Source organism: Humulus lupulus, chromosome 7 (assembly GCF_963169125.1).
Source record: "Humulus lupulus chromosome 7, drHumLupu1.1, whole genome shotgun sequence".
NCBI classification, from domain to species: domain Eukaryota; kingdom Viridiplantae; phylum Streptophyta; class Magnoliopsida; order Rosales; family Cannabaceae; genus Humulus; species Humulus lupulus.
The window spans coordinates 2711566-2738888 of record NC_084799.1 but is presented as its reverse complement, the minus strand read 5'-3'; the positions used below and the strand labels follow the sequence as shown (position 1 = coordinate 2738888).

Sequence of the window (27323 nt, the reverse complement as noted above, 5' to 3'; positions counted from 1 at the left end):
CAGTTTCATGTCGTGCTAGAAAGTTCGGCCCGTATTTACAGCTCTAGATCCGTCTATGATCCTGGAAGGGAAATTTGAGCTTTTATGCTTAATGAGGTGTCCTAAATAAAAAAAAATGACAGGTCTTCTAATCATTTCAAAAAAATGTCAAATCTTTTGACAATACCCAAAATACTCCTCCCATAATTTTTCTCATCCACTTATTCTTTTCTCTTCCCTCTCTCCCTCAACCCATTCTTCTAAACTCTCTCTCTAGAAAAAAAATCGATGGGTAAGGTAAAATATAAGAGAACTTGATGTAATAGCAAGTATTCTTTACTTAGGACACTAAAATACTGCATTTCGAACAGATCTAGGCATGATTTTTTGGTTTTTTTTGCGATTTTTTTTCAGATCTAAAACTTTGAAATCTGTAGAAAATCGACGTGGTTCGATAGTGCTCGATGCCAGCTCAATGGGGCATTCAAAATCAAGATTTTTTTAAAAAATCGATGGTGGTTTGATGGTGTTTGATACGATTCTTGCAAGATACGTAATTTTTCACTCAGGTGTTCGTTTGGGGTGATTTTTTTTTTATTTTGGGTATTTTTTTAAGATATACACGCTTGAGATGTGTATATACACATTTGAGAAATGTAAATCTTGAAAAAAACTGCAAAATGAAAAATATACCTCATGTTCAAAATATGTTTTGGTATGTTTTCAAGTTCTAAACTTTGAAAATGTGTATGTGAACATCTAAAACGTGTAGATCTAAAAAAAATACCCAAAATAAAAAAAATCATCCAAAACAAACACCCGAGTGAAAAATGATGACTCTTACAAGAATTACATTGAACCATCATCGAGCAACCATCGAACCACCATCGAGTAACGTCGATTTTTTCATGAAAATCTTGATTTTCATGATTATTTGTTTAATATAAACTTCTATTAAATCTCAAGCATATAAGTAATCGTATTTATAGTGACGTAATCACAATGGAATATAAATATGATTATATTTTCAAAATAAGTTAGTTCTAAGATTAGTCAGTGCACAGGATTTACATTGACTTGCCAATCTACGATATGATCTACTTACACATTGTAGTGTTATGTTCTTTCCAGAACACTAGCAAAGTAGATAATATCGGATGTATTTGTTACATTGGACTGGACCGATATTGATAGTTGATAGGATAAGTAAACATACCGTTATTATCAATTCTAGTCATATCATGTAGTTGACCGTAGATCAATTCAATCTCAATTACGAGTGGTTAGTATTTTAACTGATTGTATTATTTGAGTTCTTTGACTTGTTCGTTACCAGCTTACCCTACGGACTAGCCCATACTTACATCTTGGGAACTTGGTAGTATAATTGAGTGAGAGTGTTAATCATAGATATGAACATCTATAACTTCGAGTGAAGAAGTGAAACGATGGTTTCCTTTTAGTTCGGTTCAAGGTGCTAAATGAAAGAGATCTCATTTCAATAATTAATATTAGTTTACTGAAATATCATTTACAAGGAACTAAGTGTTTTAAGAATAAAATACAATGAAGGATAAAACGATATTTTAGTCCCATCTCATTGTAGACCGTCTATAGAGGATTAAGTGACAATTATGTTTGTAACAATGGATAATTAATAACGTATATATATTTGTTATAAAGCTATCTATAAATTAAAGAGTACAATTCTGAGTTTTTAGTGGAGTCACGAGGAATTAATAAATTAGTAAATTTATTTGTTAGATTTATGATAACTTATTGGAGCTTGATTTCATAGGTCCAAGGTCCTCGCTGTACCTGAGATAGAATCATCTAGATAGTCTCAATTAATTGATTTAATTATCAATTACAATTATCAAAGTTAATCAAGTCAATTTTGGATAGTTTCACAGAGTTATACAATTTAGAGAAGAAAAGAAAAATTAGGACAGATTTATTAATTAAGATAAATTAGTATTTAAATTAATAAATAAGTTTAAATCAAGTTTCAAATTATAAATAGTTAATTTGATAAATGATTTAAATAATTATTTAATTAATTAAATCAATAGAAAATAATACAGGTCTTGATTTTAAATCCAACAGACTTATAATCAAATGGGAAATTTCACGGGCCTAAAGCTCATGATAATTTCGACCTAGGGCTGTTAATTAGTTATTATTTTATTTATTTTTTAATTAAATAAATGACATAATTGAGTCTATAAAAGGAATGTTAAGAGAGAGTTGAAATTAGAAGTCATAAGATGACAGACATTGGTTTTCTGATAGGTTTTAGATTCTCTTCTTTTCTCTGTATCTATCTCATGTGTTGAGAATTGTCCACTCTAGTCTAGGTGATCCTAAGGATACTTTGGAAGACTGTGAAGAAAATTGAAGATCAGTTCAATTTCTTAGTAATACTCTGCAACAGAAAGGATACAGAGGTTAGAGAAACTGAATGAATGACTCATTCATTTCGTTGCGTGTAATGTAAGTATTCTTATCATTATTTTTCTTTGAATTCAATTTTAGAAACATGTTTTAGGTTCTCATAAAGATCATGTATAAAGTTTTCCAAATATATGTCAACAAACTAAAAAGGAAACTAAGGTTGTCTGGTACTCTCTCACTCTCTTCTCTTCTCCTCTCTCTCTTACCCTAATTTATTTCCTCTAATTTCAAACAAAGAAAAGAAGACCAAAAATACATAAAGATTCTTAGTTTTTCTAAAATAGGGAAAACTTACACTTCCACTATTTAGTCTGGGTGCATGGCATTCATTTGGATAATCACTATGTATACCATGTTCGTACACACACTAAATCAAACAAACCTATCACTACTAACCATGCACATGCACGCACACAATCAAACCTCATGCACAACAAATTCCCACAATTATTCAAATAAACAAAAATAATAAATTCAATTTAAACAATCACACCCTAAAGACTTAGTTAAAATCAAAATAATCAACACATAAACAAATAATAACAAAAAAAAATTGTGCTACAAATATACATTTCCATATAAAAAATTTGGGTTATAATTTCTCTACGTGTTGAAAAGAGACATCCCTACCAAATAAGGGCTAAATTGGCATCCCTATTATAGAATTTGCCTAAATATATATATATATATATATATTAATTAATTAAGTGGATGTGTCCTAGGAATACTTCAATAATAATAATAATATAGTTTTTATAAAATGATGATATGATGAAGATTTTATTTGGTAATAGGTACGATGAAATAAATGTATATATCTTCGATATGAAATGAGTGTATTCAACTGTTTTTCTTAATTTTAAAAAAAAATTTGTTAACTTTAATATAATATTATAAATATTTAATAGAATATACATTTAGAATCAATTAAAAATAAATATTTATTAATTATATTAATATTAATATAAATTCAATTATTATATTATATCATTATTATAATAACATTTAAGACAATACCAAATATTTAACAATTATATGAATGTAAATTCAAATATTATAAAATATCATTATAATAATAAAACTATATATTTAATAATTATATTGATATAAATTTAAATGTTCTATATCATTATTATAATATTAATATTAATACATAATTTTTATTTTTATTATTTATACTTAAAAAAACATGTTTTTTTTATTCCTTAATCTAGCCAACTAGCCATTTTTTATTAGAGAGGTGAATATTTCAAGAGAAAGCATAGTGATCTTAAGCTGGTTCCTTCCTGGAAGTTGCTGATTATGCTGAGTGATTTTTTAACATATAAATCTTTTTTGAAAAAATAGGGTACAATAATTACTATAATAAAACAAAACTGGTTTTCAAAAAACAATAAAAATTGAGGTAATATGAGCTGCCATTGTTGAATATGCTTTAGCTGTACTTGGATAGAATGCTTAAAAGATCCCTTTTTGTTGTAAGATCATAGAATTCATTAACAGAACAAGATATGGTTGATGCTATTGTTTCGTTTGTGATTGAAAGGCTTGGAGACTTGGTACTTTCTGAAGCTGAATTCTTGCATGGAGTTGAAGGCCGAGTCGAAAATGCACAGATCAAGCTTCAATGTATGAGCGCATTCTTAAATGACGCAGATGCTTGTGTAAGAAATGGTGACGAGAGAGTTCGCCTTTTGGTTGCTCAAGTTAGAGAAAATTCTTGTGCCTTGGAGGATGTTATTGAAACTTATGTCTTCAAAGTGGCTCTGAATGAGAGTGCTGGAGGTATAAGACGTGTACTGAAAAGATTTATTTGCATCTTCAGAGAGGGAATTGATGTCCATGAAGTTGGATCAGAGATTGAGAGGATCTCATCCAACATTGATACTTGGACATCAGATTTAGAAAAATATGGAGTGCAGAAATCAATGGACAAGGCAGCTGAAGCTTCTTCAAGCTATGTCCAGGAGCGAAGACAGTTGAGGCAAGCTTATTCTTATGTTGAAGACAATCATGTTGTTGGATTCGACAAAGACATCAAAGATTTGGTAGCCCTTTTGACTGAACAAAAGGACCCTCGTAAGCATAAGGTGATCTCTGTGTATGGGATGGGTGGTTTGGGGAAGACCACTCTTGCAAGAAAGGTATATCAACACCCCCAAGTCAGGACTCACTTTGATTGTTGTGCTTGGGCCTCAATATCTCAGCAATGTAACACACGTGCTGTCTTGGAAGGAATTTTATTTGCTTTCACTTCTCCCACAGATGCACAAAGAAATCATATCAAAAGCTTAAGTGATGTTGAATTAGCCAAGCAGCTTCACAACTTTCAGAAACAGAAGAAATGTCTGGTGCTCCTTGATGATATATGGACCACTACAACTTGGGATCTTCTAAAACATGCATTCCCTCAAGGAGACACAGATAGCAAGATCTTACTCACCACTCGGAATAAGGATGTAGCTTTGCATGTGGATCAACATGGTTTCATCCATGAACCTCATTTGCTCAGTGACAATGAGAGTTGGGAGTTGTTTCAGAACAAGTACTTCTGTTTTGGAATTGATCCATCAAGTAATATATTTCACTCTTTTTATTTCAACGATCATAGTATTCTTCATTTTATTTATGTATATGTTTGACATGATGACAATCTTGCAGTATATAAGCCTCTATACAAGTTAATTCCATCAGTTTAATTATATTTCTTTTTGTGCATTTTCACTGGATATATAGATTCAGACTCAGATGATAATGAAAGGAAGAAAGAACTAGCCATAGAGATGCTTAAAAAGTGTGCTGGTTTGCCATTAGCCATCATTGTGCTCGCTGGGCTTCTGTATAAGAAACACACCATACATGAGTGGGAGCAGATGAAAAGAAACATAGTCCGCTGCATAAGTCAAGGTGAACAACATGAAGACTCAAAATACCGTAGTGTTTGGTGGGTGTTAGGTTTGAGTTACAGTGAGTTACCATGTCACTTGAAGCCTTGTTTTTTGTACTTGTCTCGCTACGCTGAAGATGCTGTGATAAGAGTAAAAGAGTTATGCCTTATACTCATAGCAGAAGGTTTTATATCATTAAGAGGAAGTTGTATGGAAACCATGGAAGATTTGGCATATGATTGCTTAAGTGAGTTGGTGGAGAGAAGCATGATTCAGGTAAAAGAAACAAGTTTAACAGGAAGGATAAAATCATTTTGCATTCATGATCTCATGCGAGACTTGTGCGTGTCTAAAGCTCGAGATGAAAACTTTCTACATTTAATGGATTTGAGGAATAAAGTGGAAGAGCCAATTGAATCAGTGTCTACTGTCCCGGCAACAAATGTAAGAAGAGTTGTCATTTATTATGATAATGCAAGTGTTGATAATGATTTTGTTCATATGGTTCGAAATATAGATGGCTCTCTTAGGTACCTTTCTGTACATGAGCGACGCATTGCGTTTGAAGAAGGAGTATTCAGACATGTCTGCAATCGCTTTCTGATGCTTAGAGTTCTGATCATTGATGACATGCCGGATTTGGCATGTAACATGTTGCCTAAAGAAATTGGAAATCTTATCCACCTAAGGTTATTTAGTATGCCTAATAGCCTAATAAAAAGGATTCCTTCTTATTTTGGGAATTGGAGATGCCTGCAAACTTTGAGAGTGCTTACCAAATATGATAAAATACCAAATTCAATGTGCAAGTTGGAACAGTTGAGGCATCTATATTTTTTAAATCATTCTACTGGCGTAGGAATTGGTGAATTCTTGAGGTCAACTAAGTCTAGAAATTTATTACAGACATTGGTAGGTATTCATTCCAAGCATCTTGTTCTGAGTGATTTGCTACAGCTGAAGAATCTCAAGAAATTAGCAATTGATGTGGATGGAAATTTTGACTCATTCTTACACAATCCCCAAACTCTCATCACATTCACTCGTCTTTTGTCTTTACGAGTAATAGCTTATGGTAATAACGTCAAGATAGATATTGTTCCTTTGATTTTACGCTGTCCTCAAATTTATAAGCTTACACTGAGGTTGCCTATAGTAAGATTACCACAAGTCAACCAAATCTCTCCAAATCTTATCAAGTTAACGTTGTGTTTTCTCAGACTTCAGGATGATCCAATGCCAACATTAGAAAAGCTACCAAAATTAAGAGTCCTTGTCATTGGTAGTGATAGCTTTATGGGGGATGAGATGGTGTGCTCAAGAGGAGGTTTCGATCGACTTGAATCTCTTGAGCTTATTGTTCTACGAGGCTTAAAAGAGTGGAAGGTGGAGGAGAGTGCATTGTCTAGACTTGGGCATTTGCGTATTTTGGGATGCAGGGGATTGAGGAGAGTTCCAGATGGATTAAGAAGCATTTCTACACTCCATGATATGCTGATACGTCAAATGCCTAAGAAATTCAAAAAAAGGATGGAAGAAGGAGGAGAGGATTTCGATAAAGTCAACCACGTCACATCTCGTGTATTTATCGAATGTAATGAAGGTACATATCTATCTAGTTTTACAAGTTTTGAAATCATTTGTTCCATTCCTTTCTGATGTATATATATATATATTTATTGCTTATTTACCCATTTTCTGTAATGGCACTACCATGAATGCAGATTATGCGTCTGACTATAGATGAATATAAGTGGGGGTATCGTCTTTGCACTATACAATCAAATCAACATTTGGAGGATTTGTTTACCAGTGTGTTGAATAATGTTTGATTCTGTGTATTTTCTCCTAGCAAAACTAATTGTTGAATAAGATTGGCTTATGATTGTTTTAGCGAAGGGTCATTGGATATTCTTGTGGATTATGGAGTTGATGCTTTAGCTGATAATGAGAGGCTTGAGATGTATGTAGTGATAGTTTCCATGTGGTGTGTTCAAGAAAATCCATTTCTTAGACCAAATATGAGAAGGGTTGTTCAGATACTTGAAACTCCATTATCTTTTTCAAATTTTTTGCAAAGGCTGGTATTAGTTTGTGGTGTACTTTGTTTCTAATTATATATAGTTGATCATGTCTGTCTATCTTCAAATTGAATGAAAGTCTTAAATCCTACCATGTCAAATAATCTGGCTAAATCAGATACGTTATTTCCTGATACTTTCTAATCACTTGTATTAGAAAAGTAAATGAGAGTGAAAATTATACTGATTCTCATCAAGACAAAGATAGATTACAATGGTATATATACAAGCATTAGTTAGGGAATGAGCTGTACAATTAACTAATCAATAACTGTCTAACTAACCATAACAGAATGCTAATCAAGTGTTGACTAATCCTAATATTCCCTCAAACTTAGAGTAGGTATAAGAGATACTCTAAGTTTGTGTCTCAAAAGGAAAAATCTGGCAGCAGATAAAGGTTTTGTGAAGACATCAGAAGAAGGAAAAAAATGTAATATGGACACTAATATAATTTTGTTAATTAAATTTTTGGCCTAAAACTAAAACTACAATCTTAATTTCCAAAAAAAAAAAAGTTTGAAATGTGTCATGTTTGGCCTTAATCTTTCAGATGCAATTGAAATTTATTTTATTGAGAGAAATGCATACTCCTATATTTAAAGGTGGAAATAGTATGTTTGAAAGTTCATGAACTAAAATTGAGCCAGAAACATAGCTGGGAATAGCAAAATCAACACATTTCAAAATAAAGTGTCAAAGCAGTCATTACCTTATAATCTGGAGACTGATATCTTATTACGTAAGAAGCTAAGTGCTGTACCATCCATCAATGAGAAAAGATGAACATAAAGCTGTTACAGAGTAATATCAGATAAAACAAGATGATGATTCAATTCAATCAATGTACAAGAAAGCTTTAGTTGGTTTCAGAAAATGAGGACTGGCAAGGTGGAATATCTAATTCAATTTCAAATCACTAACCCACATGAAGAACAATCTTAAAATTTTCTTGTTATTTGTCACCTTATCTAAAAAAAAAAGTCCTTTTTTGGCTTTTCAAAATATGTCACTGCAGGCCTAGAGTTCTGAACTCAAGATTAGGATTCATATTATTAAAAAAATTATATACAAAAAGATAGGAAATTTTCAGCTTACTCAATCACAAAGAGGCTCTTTAACCATAAGATTCATCTTCTGCTGAAGAAATTTGAGAACATCATCTCTTCCTTCCTTTATCAACAACTGTCTCAACCTCCCTAAAGTTACCCCTGAAGGTCGAATTCCCTTCTCTATCATCTCCTCCATTAGAACACAGGCCTGTGTAGCATCACCCTTCTCACACAACCCATTTATTAGAACCGAAAAAGTATGCATACTCGGAACAAATTGCTTCAACTTCATGTATTTCCACACTTTCAGAGCCATCTCAACCTCATCCTTCTCACAAAACATCTTTATCATCATCGTGTAAGTGTCTGAATCCGCTTCGCATACCTTAACCATCCTCCGAAACACCTTAAATGCCTCCTCTGTCTTCCCTCTGCCAATCAAGCCATTTAACATCACATTGCAAGTCCTTGAATTAGGCATTATCCCTTTTGAATCCATGTCATTTAACACCCTATAAGCATTCTTGAACCTGTCCACCTTAATGAAAGCACCAATCAAAGCATTATACACAACCACATCTGCTTCAACACCCTTGCTTTCCATTTCCACAAAGGCATCCACAGCATCTTCAATCCTGTTCTCCACCCCATATGTGTGAACCAAAACACTGTAAATAAACGAAGTCGGTTTGCAACCATTGGAATCCATTGTTCTCACAATTCCAATAGCTTCATCAACTCTCCCAGCCTTACAGAGAACATCAACCATTATACCATAAGTAACAATATCAGGACTGATACCAATATCAACCATATCTCTGAAAACTTCTCTGGCTGTAGGCAAATTGGGTTCTTTCCCCCACCCATCTATTAAAATGCTGTAAGTTTTCGAATCTGGTTCAAACCGAGCCTTCATAGCATCAAAAACCTCCTGAGCTTTTCTCACATTCTTGGATTTGCACAAAGCACTCAGAAGCCCATTCAAAGCTGTTAGATTGGGTTCAACACCATACTTCTCCATGACATTAAAGGTATAAAGAGCTTCCTCTACTTTCTGAGCTCTGGTGTACTTTCTCATAATGATACAGAATGTTTCAACGTTGATCAATTCCTTTGACCTCATGCTACTCACCAGCTCCCACATCAGCTGGTACTGACGTATCTTTGCCAGTGACCCAATCATGGCGTGGTATGCTCGGACACTGTGGTCATAGCCCCGCTGGTTCGCTGCCCACTCAAAAAACCGGTATGTGAGCATTAATTCCAGCGTTCTGGAATCGGACAAGGACGTGCTCAACCATCTCTGGCGAAACCTTAACCCCAGTGTAGTCGAGTGCCGTGTGGACTGCTGCCACTGGATTGGACATCATCACTTTGCAGATTCTTTCAGTTGGGTCTGAGATTTCCCTCTTGGGTTTTGTGGAACTGTACCTTTTCCCCAGGTTTAGCTTGGTGCATAGTTTTCCAACTTTGTTGTAGATCATTGCTTGTTGACGTAATTCTTAGAAAGGAAGTAACCTTTCACTTCGAGGCTATGACGTTACAAGTGAAGGCATATATAAAAGGTAGAAAAAGGTTTCAGCGACCATTTATCGAACACATGGACTTCACTCCATATGGCTGATGGCAACTAACGCCGTCGGTGGAGACTCAACGCTCCGCTGATGACTGCTGAGTTGCCGAAACCGAGTTGACTGGGTGAGTTGGGTGGGGCGGCCAGTCAAGTAAAGGTTGAAACTTTTGTCTCACTAATCTTGATTTCGATATTAAATCACATATTGGAGAAATTTCAACATTTGGTGCAGTAAAGAGAAAAGTAGTTAGTAGTTAGTTGTTAGCTATTACAGACTATAATTTCTGTTATCCTTAAAATGCATAATACTTGGGAAAATCAACTTAAACAAAGAATCTATTCTGCAGATGGTTCAGAATAGAGATTGAGAGAGAGAGAGAGAGGAAAGAAATACTTAAAAAAATATCTGTTTTTATATTTATATTTATCTAATAACTTATTGCTGGTATTTTACCAATGATTATTAATCCATTATTCTTACATGACCAAAGGATAATAAGTATTCATATATAAGTATGCTTTACACCTGTAAATAATGATAATAATAATAATAATATAATAAACTGTTTAACTTATGTATTAATCCATTCAATATAATAAATAAAACCAATCACAGAACTTGTCTTATAAATATACACTACTAGAATTTTCTCCAATATGTGACTACTTGTTATCTAAATTAATTAAGATTAGTGAGACAAAAAAGTTCAACCTTACTTTATGACCACTGCCACACATTGAGAAAACACGTGTTTAGTAATTTGAAATTGAATGCAGTAGCATAGTGTAGCAGTTAAATATTCTCTTCACTTAGATTTGTATTTGGATCAACAAAGTCTAACAGAGAGAAAGTGAATTTTTACAATACAAAAAGACTTATGCGCGTGTTAGTTATGTTCTTGATTTGATTACATTATCACCAAGTTACTCTACCCTGCTTGAATTTGGTCTATGATTAGTTGTAGAACAAAATAAGAGACCAAGATGTAAAGACAACAATGGCTCTATCTTCTCAACTTGTTCTTCTTCCCCTGCTCTTTTTTCTATCAGCAAACCAAGTTCTTCCTCAAACCAGTAATGGCAGAGTGAGCTTAGGAGCTTCCCTTTTCGCAACAGAGAACTCTTCCTCTTGGCTCTCTCAGAATGGCGAGTTTGCTTTCGGCTTTCGCAAGCTTAGAAACCAAGACGATATCTTCTTCTTGCTATGCATATGGTATGTCAAGATACCTGACAAAACCATAATTTGGTGTGCCAATGGAGATAAGCCGGCTGAAGCGAGATCAAATGTGGTGCTAACTCCTGAAATAGGACTTGCTCTAACTACTCCTCTAGGCGAAGAGCTATGGAAGTCTGAGTCAGTTGATGAAAGTGTTGCCAATGGTGTCATGAGTGATGAAGGAAACTTTGTCCTTGAAGGTTCCAATTCAAACAAGTTATGGGAAAGCTATAAGAATCCAACTGATACCATTTTGCCAAGCCAGGTATTGGACATGGGACAAGTCCTTTCATCTCATCAATCTGAGACTAACTATTCCAAAGGAAGGTTCCAATTTCGTTTGCGAGAAGATGGGAATGTTGTGCTCAACACAGTAAACTTGCCTTCTAACTATGCCAATGAGCCTTATTATGCAACTAACATCTCTGGTGAAAGCTCTAATTCAGTGACTGCAACCACACATATAGTTTTCAATGAATCAGGCTACTTGTATGTTTCCAGAGGGAATGGTGAAAGATTCAATCTGACACACGGAAGAGTTGTGTCGACAAGAGACTACTACGTTCGAGCAACAATTAGTTTTGATGGAATTTTCACACAGTACTTTCATCCCAGAAATTTTAGTAGCAATGTGAGTTGGACACCTCTTTGGTCTATACCAGATAACATATGCATTTCAACTGTTGTTTGGGCAGGTATTGGAGTTTGTGGGTACAATACCATTTGCAGCCTCAAGGAGGACAAGGGGCCAAAGTGTGAATGCATAGAAGGGTACTCTCTAATCAATCCTGATGACAGTTATGGAAGTTGTAAACCAGATTTCATTCAAGGCTGTAAGGAAGATGAGATAACTAGCTCTGGGAAAGATGCATATGATATTGTGGAGCTCAGGAATGCTGGTTGGCCCGGATCAGATTACATTAGAATAGCTTCTTCCACTAAAGAAACCTGCACAAAATCTTGTTTGAATGACTGTTTATGTGCTGTTGCTGTTCTGAGAGGAGGGACTTGTTGGAAGAAGAGGTTTCCCTTATCAAATGGGAGAGTGGATAACAGCCGTCCATCTATTGCTTTGATCAAAATTCGAAAGGGTAACTCTACTATCTTATCTAATCATCCTGTTACAAAAGTGATCAAGAAAAACCAGAGTGGTTTGATTCGAGTTACATTGGGGATATTAAGTGCCTCTGTATGTGTTAACTTTATGTTTCTTGGTGCAATTTGTATGGGATTTTTCTTCATTCACAAGAAGAAGAATGAAAGGTCTCATTCTCCACAAGAAGTTCCTGAATCAAGATGGTTTCAAAGATGAACTGGGACGTGGAGCTTTTGGCATTGTTTACAAAGGCTTTCTGATACAAACTAATGCTAGCACTGCCGTGGCTGTGAAGAAATTGAGTACAGTACTAAGAGATGGTGAAAGAGAATTCAAGGCAGAATTGAAATCCATTGGCCAAACACATCACAAGAATCTTGTTCACCTACTTGGATACTGTGATGATGGACAAAATCGTTTGTTGGTATACGAGTTCTTGTGCAATGGGACTCTAGCAAACTTTCTGTTTGGTGACATAAAGCCTAGTTGGAACCAAAGATGTGAACTTGCTTTAGGAATTGCAAAAGGGCTCTTATATTTACATGAGGAGTGCTATAGTCAGATCATCCATTGTGATATAAAGCCTCAGAACATACTTCTTGATGAGTACAACAATGCAAAGATATCAGACTTTGGTTTGGCCAAACTTTTGATGATGAATCAGAGCCGTACACACACATCCATTAGAGGGACAAAAGGGTATGTTGCACCAGAGTGGTTCAGGAACATGGCCATTACTTCTAAGGTGGATGTGTATAGCTTTGGAGTGGTACTACTTGAGATTGTTTGTTGTAGAAGAAATGTGGATATGGAGACTGGTGTGGAAGGGGGAGAGATATTGACAGATTGGGCTTATGATTGCTTTAGAGAAGGGCCTTTGGATGTTCTTGTGGATTATGAAGTTGATGCTTTATCTGATAAGAAGAGGTTTGAGATTTATGTGATGGTGTCTTTGTGGTGTGTCCAAGAAAATCCATCTCTTAGACCCAATATGAGAAGGGTTGTTCAGATGCTTGAAGGAGTTGTTGAAGTGAGTGCTCCACCATGCCCTTCACCATTTTAGACCTGTTATAAAAGTTGTTTATTGTGATAATATTGCACTCTATCATGAGTTATATGTTTATATATATATATATATATGCAATATTTGAATAATGGATTAACTATTTGTATAAAGCCAGCAATATGTAATTTATTAAATGATTTTGATCTAGTACATGCATGTGAGTAATGAGTAAACATACACCCAAACAACTTTACACACAATGAGTAATGACGTGGCATTATGAGTAATGATATATGCACCTAAAATCTGCACCCAAACATTACACACAATGACGTGGCAGTGTTTTTTAAAACAGTGGGTCCTAGTTTTAATAAGAGTAATGATATATGCACCTAAAATATATACTCAAACTTTACATACAGTGATGTGGCAGTTTGGCCTAGCCAATCATATTTATTAAAACTGGGACTCACTATTTTAAAAAGCAGTGACACGTCACTATGTGTAATGTTTGAACTTGAAGTTAATCAAGTAATAGGTTTCTCCAAATAATCCATTATATTTTATTATATGATGTATTAGAATTTTTCAAACAGAATTAGAAGGGTACTAATACTATAAAGAATTACCTTGTAATTGTCCCATCCACATCTGAGATTACAATACGAGTATTCCATTTCCATTTATATATTCTGGCATCAACCTATGCTGCAATATAGTTATACGAAAGCAATAAGAATCTACGTGTATATTTCAAGCAAAGCTAATATTACTTCAAAAATATTTATATATTTTTATATAAAAATATTAATTAAATGGATGTGTCCTAGGGATACTTAAATAATCATATGATAAAGATTTTATTTGGTATTAGGTATGATGAAATAAATGTATATATGTCTTCTATATGACAAGAGTGTATTTAACTGTTTTTTTAATTTTATTGATTTTTTTTGTTAACTTTAATATAATATTATAAACATTTAATAGAATATATATTTAGAATTTTCTCCAAATAATCCATTATATTTTATTATATGATGTATTAGAATTTTTCAAACAGAATTAGAAGGCTACTAATACTATAAAGAATTACCTTGTAATTGTCCCATCCACATCTGAGATTACAATACGAGTATTCTGGCATCAACCTATGCTACAATATTCAACTGATCGGTAGTTCTTAGACAAAGTTGACTTAGAAAGCTTGGAATAGAGTTACTTACGATTCATTTACTGAAGAAGAAGAGCTATGGCATTGGAAGAGGCTGTTGTTTCGTTTGTGATTAAAAGGCTTGGAGACCTGCTAATTAATGAAGCCAAGTTCTTGTATGGAGTCAAAGGCCAAGTCGAGAATGCAAAGATCAAGCTGCAATGTATGAGGGCTTTCTTAAAAGACGCTGATGCTTCTATAAGAAATGGTGACGAGAGGGTTCGCCTTTTGGTTGTCCAAATCAGAGAAAATTCTTACGCCTTGGAGGATGTTATTGAAACTTACGTCTTCAAAGTGGCTCTGAATGAGAGTGCTGGAGGTATAAGACGTGTACTGAAATGGTCAGCTCGCATTATTGATGTCTACAAAGTTGGATCAAAGATAAAGGAGATCTCATCAAACATTGATGCTTGGACGTCAGAATTAGAAAAATATGGAGTACAAGGCAGCTGAAACTTCTTCAAGCTACGTCCAGGAGCGAAGACAGTTGAGGCAAGCTTATTCTCATGTTGAAGACAACCATGTTGTTGGATTCGACAAAGACATCGAAGAGTTGGTAGCCCTCTTGACTGAACAAAAGAACCCTCGTAAGCATAAGGTGATCTCTGTATGTGGGATGGGTGGTTTGGGGAAGACCACTCTTGCAAGAAAGGTATACCAACACCCCCAAGTCAGGACTCACTTTGATTGTTATGCTTGGGCCTCAATATCTCAGCAATGCAATACACGGGAAGTCTTGGAAGGAATTTTATTTGCTTTCACTTCTCCCACAGATGCACAAAGAAACCATATCAAAAGCTTAAGTGATGTTGAATTAGCCAAGAAGCTTCACGACTTTCAGAAAGAGTGGAAATGTTTGGTGCTCCTTGATGATATATGGACCACTAAAACTTGGGATCCTCTAAAACATGCATTCCCTCAAGGAGACACAGATAGCAAGATCTTAATCACCACTCGGAATAAGGATGTAGCTGTGAATGTGGATCAAGGTGGTTTCATCCATGAACCTCATTTGCTCAGTGACAATGAGAGTTGGGAGCTGTTTCAGAACAAGAACAAGTACTCCTGTGTTGGAATGGATCCATCAAGTAATATATTTCACTCTTTTTATTTCAGTGATCATAATATTCTTTTTGAATTTGGTAATACATAGGCTCTGTATATGTTGGTAGTGTGTTTAACAGAGAAATGTTTAGTTTTCCAAAAGTTTGATAGGAATATTGTTGCTACCTATTTAGATGATTATATTAGTGCCTCCTTTTATCTATAGAGAAATAACTGGTAGCATTAGTGTGATAACTTTTTTCTTAATTGAGAATAGTCATTTGTCTTACTACCCCATTTTATTTATAATTCTTTTTGTGCATGGATATATAGATTCAGACTCGGATGATAATGAAAGGAAGAAAGAACTAGCGGTTGAGATGCTTAAAAAGTGCGCTGGTTTGCCATTGGCCATCATCGTGCTCGCTGGGCTTCTGTCTAAGAAACACACCATATATGAGTGGGAGCAGATGAAAAGAAACATTGTGCGCTACATAGGTCAAGGTGAACAACACGATGACTCAAAATACCGTAGTGTTTGGTGGGTGTTAGGTTTGAGTTACAGTGAGTTACCATGTCACTTGAAGCCTTGTTTTTTGTATTTGGCTCGCTACGCTGAACATGCTGTGATAAGAGTAAAAGAGTTATGCCTTATACTCATAGCAGAAGGATTTATATCATTAAGAGGAAGTTGTATGGAAAACATGGAGGATTTGGCATATGATTGCTTAAGTGAGTTGGTGGAGAGGAGCATGATTCAGGTCAAAGATATGAGTTTAAGAGGAAGGATAAAATCATTTTGCATTCATGATCTCATGCGAGATTTGTGCATGTCTAAAGCTCGAGATGAAAACTTTCTACATTTTATGGATTTGAGGAATAAAGTGGAAGAGCCAATTGAATCAGTGTCTACTGTCCCGATAACAAATGTACGAAGACTTACCATTTATTGTGATCGTGAAAGTACTGATAATGTTTTTGTTCATACGGTTCGAAATGTAGATGGCTCTCTTAGGTACCTTTCTGTACTTGTGGGACGCATTGCGTTTGAAGGAGTAAATTTCTTTTATTATAATAATATTTAATATAAAATTACATAATTAATATTTATATTAATATAAACTCAAATTCAAATGTTATAAAATATCATTATTATAATAATATATAATACTGTTGACTGTCGTTTTCGCAATCAACCCTAAGAAGAGAGATTAAATAAATAAGTGAATAGAACATAATGATTTTTACGTGGTTCATGTTATTCAAGAACCCTAGCTAGTCCACGAGTCTGTAGTATTAAAATGTTTGTAAGCTTGTGAGGGCAAGCTTCAATGGAGTAATCTTAGACAATGTTTAGGTTGCTCTGAGTACAAGGTATTTTTCTCTCTAAAAAACTGAACCATTTACAATGAGACTCCCAGCTTTATTTATAGAGACTGGGGTAATTAATATTAATCATCAGAAATTAATACACATTCTTCCCATTATTGGGGTATAAATGCCTATTCAATGCATTGGGCTGCATTGAATAGAGACCACGGCCCAAGCGAGATTTTTGGGGCCCACTGCAGAAAGGTACCTACTTTATGGGGAACATGCCCCTGGTACTGTCAGGGCATGCTGTAAGTACCTCAATGTCAGACAGCGTAGTGGGAGTGCGAATTGTGGAGTCGTACACTCGACAACAATGTTGACGGATCGCCTATAAAGGTTGTTAGACGTTCCTCTGGCTCTGCAAACCTGCATTTGCTGACACATTACGCCCTATCTGAGGTCCAAGAACCAGACCCTCGGACTTGAGAGATGACTGGGGGACGAGAGCCTTCGCCTTAATTGTCCGAGCTGGAGAACCTCCAGCTCCGAGGACGAACCTCTGGAAGTAATCTACTAAGGCACACCTACTGTCAAAGGCAAAGTCTCACCTAGGAGGACCCTTGCTCCGACTAGAGGCCTTGGGCAGTAACATGCCCCGACGATGTCTATGAACGTCTGAGCCGGTCATTAGGGGTTGTCACGTGTCGGAGGTGAAAATACGGACAACAAATATAATACTAAATATTTAATAATTATATTAATATAAACTCAAATATTATAAAATATTATTATGATAATAATGTATAATATATAATCTTAATTTTTTACAATTAAATATTTATATTAATATAAATTCAAATATTATAAAATATTATTATTATTATAATATTTAATGCAAGAATAGATATTTAATAATTATATTAATATAAATTTAAGTATTACTATTAATTAAAAATAATAAAGGAAGATGTCCAGAAATTTCGTGTGCTCAAAAAATAAAATAAGAAAATAAAAAGTCATACAAATAAATAAAAGTACACGTCATTTTTTGGAAATAAAATACAAAAAAAAATATTACCATATGTAAATTTCCCTATATATTAATCTAGAAGATGATATTCTTTGGTGTTGGGAAAGATAAAAAAAAAATACAGTTTTGACGTAATTTGAGTTTGTCAACCTTTAGCTACTCCTATATACCAACCACGAAACAAAAGCAAACGACAAATTGCTTAAATTTTTTTAAAGCCATTTGCACCGATGAAGCCAAGTTCTATTTTCCATTGTAGATATTAGAGGAAATATTCAACTGATCAGTAGTTCTTAGACAAAGTTGACTTAGAAAGCTTGGAATAGAGTTACTTACGATTCATTTACTAAAGAAGAAGAGCTATGGCATTGGAAGAGGCTGTTGTTTCGTTTGTGATTGAAAGGCTTGGAGACCTGCTAATTAATGAAGCCAAGTTCTTGTATGGAGTCAAAGGCCAAGTCGAGAATGCAAAGATCAAGCTGCAATGTATGAGGGCTTTCTTAAAAGATGCAGATGCTTGTGTAAGAAATGGTGATGAGAGGGTTCGCCTTTTGGTTGTCCAAATCAGAGAAAATTCTTACACCTTGGAGGATGTTATTGCAACTTACGTCTTCAGAGTGGCTTCTAATAACGAGAGTGTTGGAGCTATCAGACGTGTACTGAAATGGTCAGCTCGCATTATTGATGTCTACAAAGTTGGATCAAAGATAAAGGAGATCTCATCAAACATTGATGCTTGGACGTCAGATTTAGAAAAATATGGAGTGCAGAAATCAATGGACCAGGCAGCTGAAGCTTCTTCAAGCTATGTCCAGGTGCAAAGACAGTTGAGGCAAGCTTATTCTTATGTTGAAGACAATCATGTTGTTGGATTCCAGAAAGATATTGAAGAGTTGGTAGCCCTTTTGACTGAACAAAAGGACCCTCGTAAGCATAAGGTGATCTCTGTATGTGGGATGGGTGGTTTGGGGAAGACCACTCTTGCAAGAAAGGTTTATCAACACCCCAAAGTCAGGACTCACTTTGATTGTTATGCTTGGGCTTCAATATCTCAGCAATGTAATACTCGCGTAGTCTTGGAAAAAATTTTATTTGCTTTCACTTCTCCAACCAAGGAAAGAAGAGAAGAAATCAAAACCACAAGTGAAGATGAATTAGCCAAGCAGCTTCACAACTTTCAGAAACAGAAGAAATGTCTGGTGCTCCTTGATGATATATGGACCACTACAACTTGGGATCTTCTAAAACATGCATTCCCTCAAGGAGACACTGATAGCAAGATCTTACTCACCACTCGGAATAAAGATGTAGCTGTGCATGTGGATCGACATGGTTTCGTCCATGAACCTCATTTGCTCGATGACAAGGAGAGTTGGGAGCTGCTTCAGATGTACTCCTCTGCTGGAGTGGAATCAACGGGTAATATATTTCACTCTTTTATTTCAATGATCATAATATTCTTTTTGAATTTGGTAATACATAGGCTCTGTATATGTTGGTAGTGTGTTTAACAGAGAAATGTTTAGTTTTCCACAAGTTTGATAGGAATATTGTTGCTACCTATTTCGATGATTATATTAGTGCCTCCTTTTATCTATAGAGAAATAACTGGTAGCATTAGTGTGATAACTTTTTTCTTAATTGAGAATAGTCATTTGTCTTACTACCCCATTTTATTTATGTATATATTTGTCGTGATGACAATCTTGCAGTATATAAGCCTCTATACATGCCCCAAGTTAACTCCATCAGTTTAATTATAATTCTTTTTGTGCATTTTCACTGAATATATAGATTCAGACTCGGATGATAATGAAAGGAAGAAAGAACTAGCGGTTGAGATGCTTAAAAAGTGCGCTGGTTTGCCATTAGCCATCATCGTGCTCGCTGGGCTTCTGTCTAAGAAACACACCATATATGAGTGGGAGCAGATGAAAAGAAACATAGTGCACTGCATAGGTCAAGGTGAACAACATGAAGACTCAAAATACCGTAGTGTTTGGGGGGTGTTAGGTTTGAGTTACAGTGAGTTACCATGCCACTTGAAGCCTTGTTTTTTGTACTTGTCTCGCTACGCTGAAGATGCTGTGATAAGAGTAAAAGAGTTGTGCCTTATACTCATAGCAGAAGGTTTTATATCATTAAGAGGAAGTTGTATGGAAACCATGGAGGATGAGGCATCTGATTGCTTAAGTGAGTTGGTGGAGAGGAGCATGATTCAGGTCAAAGAAATGAGTTCAACAGGAAGGATAAAATCATTTTGCATTCATGATCTCATGCGAGATTTGTGCGTGTCTAAAGCTCGAGATGAAAACTTTTTACATTTTATGGATTTGAGGAATAAAGTGGAAGAGCCAATTGAATCAGTGTCTATTGTCCCGATAACAAATGTACGAAGACTTGCCATTTATTGTGATCGTGAAAGTACTGATAATGATTTTGTTCATACGGTTCGAAATATAGATGGCTCTCTTAGGTACCTTTCTGTACATAAGGGACGCATTGCGTTCAAAGAAGAAGTATTCAGACATGCCTGCAATCGCTTTCTGATGCTTAGAGTTCTGATCATTGATGACATTCTGAAAATTGGACGTACCGCCACGTTGCCTAAAGAAATTGGAAATCTTATCCACCTAAGGTTATTTAGTATGCCTAGAAGCCGAATAAAAATGATTCCTTCTTATTTTGGGAATTGGAGATGCCTGCAAACTTTGAAAGTACGGATCAAAAGTGGAATTGAAATACCAAATTCAATGTGCAAGTTGGAGCAGTTGAGGCATCTATATATTTTAAATCATTTTACTGGCGTAGGAATTGGTGAATTCTTGAGGTCAACTAAGTCTAGAAATTTATTACAGACATTGGTAGGTATTGGTACCAAGCATCTTGTTCTGAGTGATTTGCTACAGCTGAAGAATCTCAAGAAATTAGCAATTCTTGTGGATGGAAATTTTAACTCATTCTTACACAATCCCCAAACTCTCACATTCACTCGTCTTTTGTCTTTACGATTACGAGTGAATGGTAATAACGTCAAGATAGATATTGTTCCTTTGATTTTAAGCTGTCCTCAAATTTATAAACTTAGACTGGACACGCCTATAGTAAGATTACCACAAGTCAACCAATTCTCCCCAAATCTTATCAAGTTAAGATTGTTTAATCTGAGACTTGAGGATGATCCAATGCCAACATTAGAAAAGCTACCAAAATTAAGAGTCCTTGCCATTGGTACTAATAGCTTTATGAGGGATGAGATGGTGTGCTCAAGAGGAGGTTTCAATCGACTTGAATCTCTTGAGCTTATTGATCTGGAAGGATTAAAAGAGTGGAAGGGGGAGGAGAGTGCATTGTCTAGACTTGGTTATTTGCGTATTAAAGAATGCAGGGGATTGAGGAGAGTTCCAGATGGATTAAGAAACATTCTTACACTCAATCATATGGACATACGTGATATGCCTAAGAAATTCAAACAAAGGATGGAGGAAGGAGGAGAGGATTTCTATAAAGTCAACCACGTCACATCTCGTGTGTTTATCGAGTGTGATAAAGGTACATCTCTATCTATCTATCTTGTTCACAAGTTTTGAACTCATTTGTTCCATTCCTTACTTCTGTATATATATATATTTATTGCTTATTTACCCATTTTCTGTAATGGCACTACTATGAATGCAGATTAGGTGTAATGGTATCGTCTTTGCACTATTCTATCAAATCAACATTTGGAGGATTCGTTTACCAGCATGTTCAATAAAATCTGGATTGTGTTTTTGTTTGTTTTAATTATGTGTGTATTTTCTCCTTGCAAAACTAGTTGTTGAATAAGTTTGGGCTTATGATTGTTTTAGAGAAGGGTCATTGGATGTTCTTGTGGATTATGAAGTTGATGCTTTAGCTGATAAGGAGAGGCTTGAGATGTATGTAGTGATGGTTTCCATGTACATGTGCTGTGTTCAAGAAAATCCATTTCTTAGACCATATATGAGAAGGGTTGTTCAGATGCTTGAAACTCCATTATCTTTTTCAAATTTTCCTAAGGCTGGTATTAGTTTGTGGTGTACTTTGTATGTAAGTCTTAAATCCTACCATGTCAAATAATCTGGCTAAATCAGATACGTTATCTCCGTCACTTGTATTAGAAAATACAATTATAAGAGTCAACCTTTAATACCTAATATGCCATTTAATATAATAATTTAATCCAGTATGTCATTTAATATTCTAACTTGAGATTGGTGACACACAAATTTCAACCTTTACGACCATGACTCTTATTAATTTCTGAATAGCTACACATGCATTGAGCTAAACAACACGCAGTGATTTGAACTTCTTGTTAAGACTAGTTATAACTGATTGTAAATACTTGTACATTCTGTTATTTTACAGCTTACAGTTAGTTATTTATACTTAGTGTTAGCTGCAATTTGGTTAGATAGTTAGTTATGATTTCTCCTGCTGTAATCTCTATATATACTCTTGTATATTCATTCATTTAATTCAATTGAGAGATTACACAATTCATAGCCTTTGTCAAAACCTTTACATGGTATCAGTGCCCATACGATTCTGTTTTTCGTTGAGTTCTTGATCTTCATCTCCTTTTCTGTTCATCCATGGCTTCTGCTGTTCCATCATCTATGGCTTCCTCTTCGTTTGCACCTGTTGTCTTTTCTCACAATCTTTCTGTAAAGCTGGACAATCACAATTTTCTTCTCTGGAGGCCTCAGGTTCTTGCCGCCATCAGAGGCCATATGCTTGAAGATTACATCGATCTTGACTACACGCCTCCATTGAAATTTCTCACGGATGCTGATCGTGCAGCTGGTCACATCAATTCGGCGTATACTCAGTGGAAGCAACAAGACAATCTTCTGTTTTCATGGCTCCTATCCTCCATGTCTGAAAGTATTCTTACTCGAGTTGTTGGTTCTGACACCTCGGCTCAGGTTTGGTCTGTTCTTGATACTTACTTCACTACTCAAACTAATGCTAAGATCGATCAATTTCACACTCAATTGCGAAATCTAAAGAAAGGATCCCTATCTTTGAATGATTACTTACTCAAGATTAAGTTTCTAGTTGATCAGCTCAGCTCTGTAGGTCACACTACCACTGCGAAAGACCACATCACTGCGATTTTTAATGGTCTTCCGCCTGAATACGATGTTTTTGTCATCTCCATCAATTCTCGTCAATCGACTTATACTGTTACTGAAATTGAATCTCTTCTTCTCTCTCAAGAAAGCTGTTTGGAGAAACATAATCGCGATCTTGATTCCAGTCCTCAGGTCAATGCCGCGTACAGACGAGGTGGTTCGGCTTCATTCTCTAACCCTGGGTATGGTCGATTCTCTCCATCGCCTCACTCTCAAGGTTCCTTACCTTCTGTTGGCCGTGGTAATTTCTGGAATCCCTATGCTGGTGGTCGTGGCCGTGTTTCTAATCCTGGTAGATCGTACAATGAAGGTTCCCCCAATTCTGCGACTCCTCAACCAAATCGTCCAATTTGTCAGCTGTGCTCCCGTCCAGGCCACTACGCATCGCGGTGTTATCAACGTTTTAACATTGATTTTCCAGGTTTTGGAGCTCAACCTGCAGACAAATCGACCTCTTCCATGAATGCTCTCATAGCTTCTTCAGACATGGTTAATGATTCCTCGTGGTATCCTGACTCGGGAGCAACGAATCACTGCACAAATAATGATCAGAATCTCTTGAGCAAGAGTCCATATTCTGGATCTGACCAATTGCATGTTGGTCGGGTCTATCTATCTCCAACATTGGTAAGTCTGCTATACAGTCTCTCTGCCCTTCCAAACCTCTATTCTTGAATCAACTTTTGCATGTTCCTACTATCAAGAAAAACCTTATCAGTGTTTCCCAATTAACTAAGGATAATCATGTCTACTGTGAATTTCATTCTGATTTTTGCCTTGTGAAAGATCAGGTCACCAATCAAACTCTGATGCGAGGGACTCTTAACAATGGTCTCTATGCATTTCCATCGTCTGCAGTCCAGCTTGTTCATCCTAGCTCAGTGCCTTCCCCCTCCATGCCTACCAATTTGAATAAATCATCACCTCAGTCTCTGTCACATTGTTTTTCTGCTGATGTATCTAGCTCTAAGTCCCAATGTAATTCTGAATTTTTGTTATGGAACAACAGATTGGGTCACCCATCTGCTAAGATTGTAAAGTCCATTCTCTCTGCATGTAATCTTCCCCACATTAATAAAACACAGTTTGATTTTTGCTCATCCTGTTGTCAAGGAAAAATACACAAATTCCCATTTCTTACTTCTACATCTGAGTATACTACTCCACTAGAGCTTATTCATTCTGACCTATGGGGGCCAGCTCCCATTGTGTCTTCAAATGGCTACAGATATTACATACATTTTATAGATTCTTTTTCAAGGTATACCTGGATATATCTACTTAAAAACAAATCTGAAGCCATACAAACTTTTCGAAACTTTAAGACTCAGATTGAAAATGAACTTGGCTATAAGATAAAATCAATCCAAACGGATTGGGGAGGTGAGTACCAGGCTTTTACTCAATACCTCCTAGAGAATGGCATCACTCATCGTGTCTCCTGTCCCAAAACTTCTGAGCAAAATGGTCTTGCTGAGCGCAAGCACCGGCATATTATTGAGATGTCCCTCACTCTTCTTGCAAATGCTTCATTGCCTCTAAAATTCTGGGATGAAGCTGTTCGAACCTCTGTCTACCTAATCAATCGTTTGCCCTCTCCTGTTATTTCTAATACATCTCCTCTTTTTCGTTTGTTCCAAAAACAACCAGATTACTCTAAGCTCAAAACATTTGGTTGTGAGTGTTTCCCTAATATCAAACCCTACAATTCTCATAAGCTTCAATTCAGATCTGAGTCCTGCACTTTTCTTGGATATAGCTACAATCATAAAGGCTATAAATGCCTTTCCAAATCAGGTAGGATCTATATCTCTCGTGATGTTATTTTCAATGAGCATAAGTTCCCTTATTCATTACCTATTTTACCAGTGCAGCCTCATACTCAGATATCATCTCCTTCCACTACTTCAATTCCTTTGTTATCCAAGATTCGTACCACTGTTCCTATATCATCCACGCCTCAAACATCTGCATCTCTTCATGCTCCTCTTCATTCATTGTCTCCTTCTTCACCATCTAATTCCCCTTCTCGGTCCTCTCCCTCTTCATCCCCTTTCCAGCCACTTAATCCACCTCTTCCACCTCCTTCTCACCTTTCCGCTGCCTCTTCTCCATTGCCTCATGATCCACCTTCCACTTGTCCATCCCCACCCGAGACTGTACAAGCAGATGATCCTTTGTTACCTATTTCAAGATCTAACCAGAACCAACATCAAATGGTAACTCGTTCTAAAGCAGGGGTTTATAAACCGAAGGTGTTCATCACCTCTAGAGAGCCTTTGACCCTTAATGATGCTTTGACTAGTCCTCATTGGAAATCTGCTATGGATGCTGAGTTCAGAGCTTTAGAACAAAATGATACTTGGACTCTAGTGGAGCTGCCACCAAACCGAAGAGCCATTGGGTGTAAATGGGTTTTTAAGGTAAAAGAGAATCCTGATGGTTCAGTTCAAAAGCACAAGGCGAGATTGGTGGCTAAGGGTTTTAATCAGCAATATGGTTTTGATTTTACTGAGACATTTAGTCCAGTAATCAAACCAACAACTATTCGGGTCATTTTCTCCTTAGCTCTCTCTTATGGCTGGCCTATCAAACAACCAGACATCAATAATGCTTTTTTGAATGGCCAGCTACAAGATGAAGTTTTTATGACCCAACCTCCTGGTTTTGAGACTCAACATAATCCTCCACTGGTTTGCAAGTTGAAAAAGGCTCTCTATGGCTTGAAACAAGCCCCTCGAGCATGGTTTGAAAAGCTTCGAGCAACTTTACTTTCTCTGCATTTTCATAACTCTCAAGCTGATCAATCTCTCTTTTTAAGGTTTGACAATGGCTCACCTCTCTTTGTTCTAGTATATGTAGATGACATATTGGTGACAGGTCGATCAGCTACTGAAATGCATCATTTGATCTCTCATCTGAATTCTGTGTTTGCTCTCAAGGATCTTGGTGATGTTCATTACTTTCTTGGCATCCAAGTGGCCAAAACATCTCAAGGATATCACTTATCTCAATCTAAGTATATCACAGATTTACTATGCAGATCAAAAATGCAGTTTGCTAATGGTCTCCCTACTCCTATGGTTGGTGGCGAAAAACTTTCTGCTTCGGGTAGTGATCCTATTCAGGATCCAAAGCTTTATCGCAGTTTGGTGGGGGCTCTTCAGTATGCAACTATTACACGTCCAGAGATCTCCTTTGCTGTAAGCAAAGTTTCTCAATTTATGCATAATCCACTTGAGTCTCACTGGAAAACTGTCAAGCGTCTTCTTAGATATCTGAAGCACACTCTGGACTATGGCCTTCATTTTCGGGTTAGCTCTTCCCTTAATCTGGTTGGCTTCTGTGATGCTGATTGGGCATCGGATCCCGATGACCGTCGATCTACCTCTGGCATGTGCGTTTATCTTGGTCCAAATCTGGTATCCTGGTCATCTAAGAAGCAAGCCACTGTTTCCAGGTCTAGCACGGAGGCAGAGTACCGAAGTTTGGCTACTCTTACTACTGAAATTACTTGGCTTCAAGCTCTACTTACTGAACTGAAGATTGCCCAACCTCATCCTCCTGTGCTTTGGTGTGATAACCTTAGCACTGTCCTCCTCTCAGCCAATCCAATTCAACATGCTCGGACCAAGCATATTGAGCTGGACTTATACTTTGTCAGGGAAAAAGTGCAGAGAAAGCAAATTGTCATTTGTCATGTTCCTGCTCAAGATCAGACTGCTGACATTCTAACCAAAGCCCTCTCACATTCTCGGTTCTTCTACTTGCGGTCCAAACTAAGAGTTGAATCCTTATCCACTCTTAGTTTGAGCGGGGGTGTTAAGACTAGTTATAACTGATTGTAAATACTTGTACATTCTGTTATTTTACAGCTTACAGTTAGTTATTTATACTTAGTGTTAGCTGCAATTCGGTTAGATAGTTAGTTATGATTTCTCCTGCTGTAATCTCTATATATACTCTTGTATATTCATTCATTTAATTCAATTGAGAGATTACACAATTCATAGCCTTTGTCAAAACCTTTACACTTCTTATGTACACTTAAGTTAATTATGTACCTCTCGATTACTCAATATAAAAGTAAAAATAAAGAGACCCAAATCATAACAAGTGACAAAGTTGAATGTATCCTTGTCTTGTCTTAATTTGCTTTGCTTGAACATCAATGACTGTGTCTTCTCAACTTGTATTCCTTCTTATTCCCTTGCT

General features: G+C 36.1%; 6 protein-coding genes and 1 pseudogene across 6 annotated transcripts; 6 read left to right on the top strand and 1 right to left on the bottom strand.

The window, feature by feature from the left end:
* The first annotated feature begins 3857 nt into the window (after positions 1 to 3857).
* LOC133789657 (putative disease resistance protein At1g50180) lies at positions 3858 to 6106 on the top strand. Its single transcript, XM_062227438.1, has 3 exons — positions 3858 to 5007; positions 5170 to 5963; positions 6032 to 6106. Exons 1-3 carry the CDS (start codon positions 3945 to 3947, stop codon positions 6104 to 6106), a joined length of 1932 nt encoding a protein of 643 aa, XP_062083422.1. The 5' UTR covers positions 3858 to 3944.
* LOC133789358 (probable disease resistance RPP8-like protein 2) lies at positions 6052 to 7452 on the top strand. Its single transcript, XM_062227211.1, has 2 exons — positions 6052 to 6924; positions 7046 to 7452. The coding sequence occupies exons 1-2, from the start codon at positions 6123 to 6125 to the stop codon at positions 7066 to 7068; spliced, it is 825 nt and encodes a 274-aa protein (XP_062083195.1). The 5' UTR covers positions 6052 to 6122; the 3' UTR covers positions 7069 to 7452.
* A 658-nt stretch (positions 7453 to 8110) lies between these two features.
* LOC133790321 (pentatricopeptide repeat-containing protein At1g77360, mitochondrial-like) lies at positions 8111 to 10390 on the bottom strand (annotated as a pseudogene).
* Positions 10391 to 11025: 635 nt separating this feature from the next.
* On the top strand, positions 11026 to 13402 carry LOC133789654 (G-type lectin S-receptor-like serine/threonine-protein kinase RLK1). Its single transcript, XM_062227437.1, has 2 exons — positions 11026 to 12449; positions 12493 to 13402. Exons 1-2 carry the CDS (start codon positions 11026 to 11028, stop codon positions 13400 to 13402), a joined length of 2334 nt encoding a protein of 777 aa, XP_062083421.1.
* Positions 13403 to 14991: 1589 nt separating this feature from the next.
* LOC133789652 (putative disease resistance protein At1g50180) lies at positions 14992 to 16661 on the top strand. The gene is made up of 3 exons (XM_062227434.1): positions 14992 to 15646; positions 15936 to 16531; positions 16605 to 16661. Exons 1-3 carry the CDS (start codon positions 14992 to 14994, stop codon positions 16659 to 16661), a joined length of 1308 nt encoding a protein of 435 aa, XP_062083418.1.
* Positions 16662 to 18308: 1647 nt separating this feature from the next.
* LOC133789650 (putative disease resistance protein At1g50180) lies at positions 18309 to 21051 on the top strand. Its single transcript, XM_062227433.1, has 3 exons — positions 18309 to 19365; positions 19741 to 20970; positions 21035 to 21051. Exons 1-3 carry the CDS (start codon positions 18309 to 18311, stop codon positions 21049 to 21051), a joined length of 2304 nt encoding a protein of 767 aa, XP_062083417.1.
* LOC133789357 (putative disease resistance protein At1g59780) lies at positions 21052 to 21958 on the top strand. The gene is made up of 2 exons (XM_062227210.1): positions 21052 to 21498; positions 21625 to 21958. Exons 1-2 carry the CDS (start codon positions 21132 to 21134, stop codon positions 21627 to 21629), a joined length of 372 nt encoding a protein of 123 aa, XP_062083194.1. The 5' UTR covers positions 21052 to 21131; the 3' UTR covers positions 21630 to 21958.
* The last annotated feature ends 5365 nt before the right edge of the window (positions 21959 to 27323 follow it).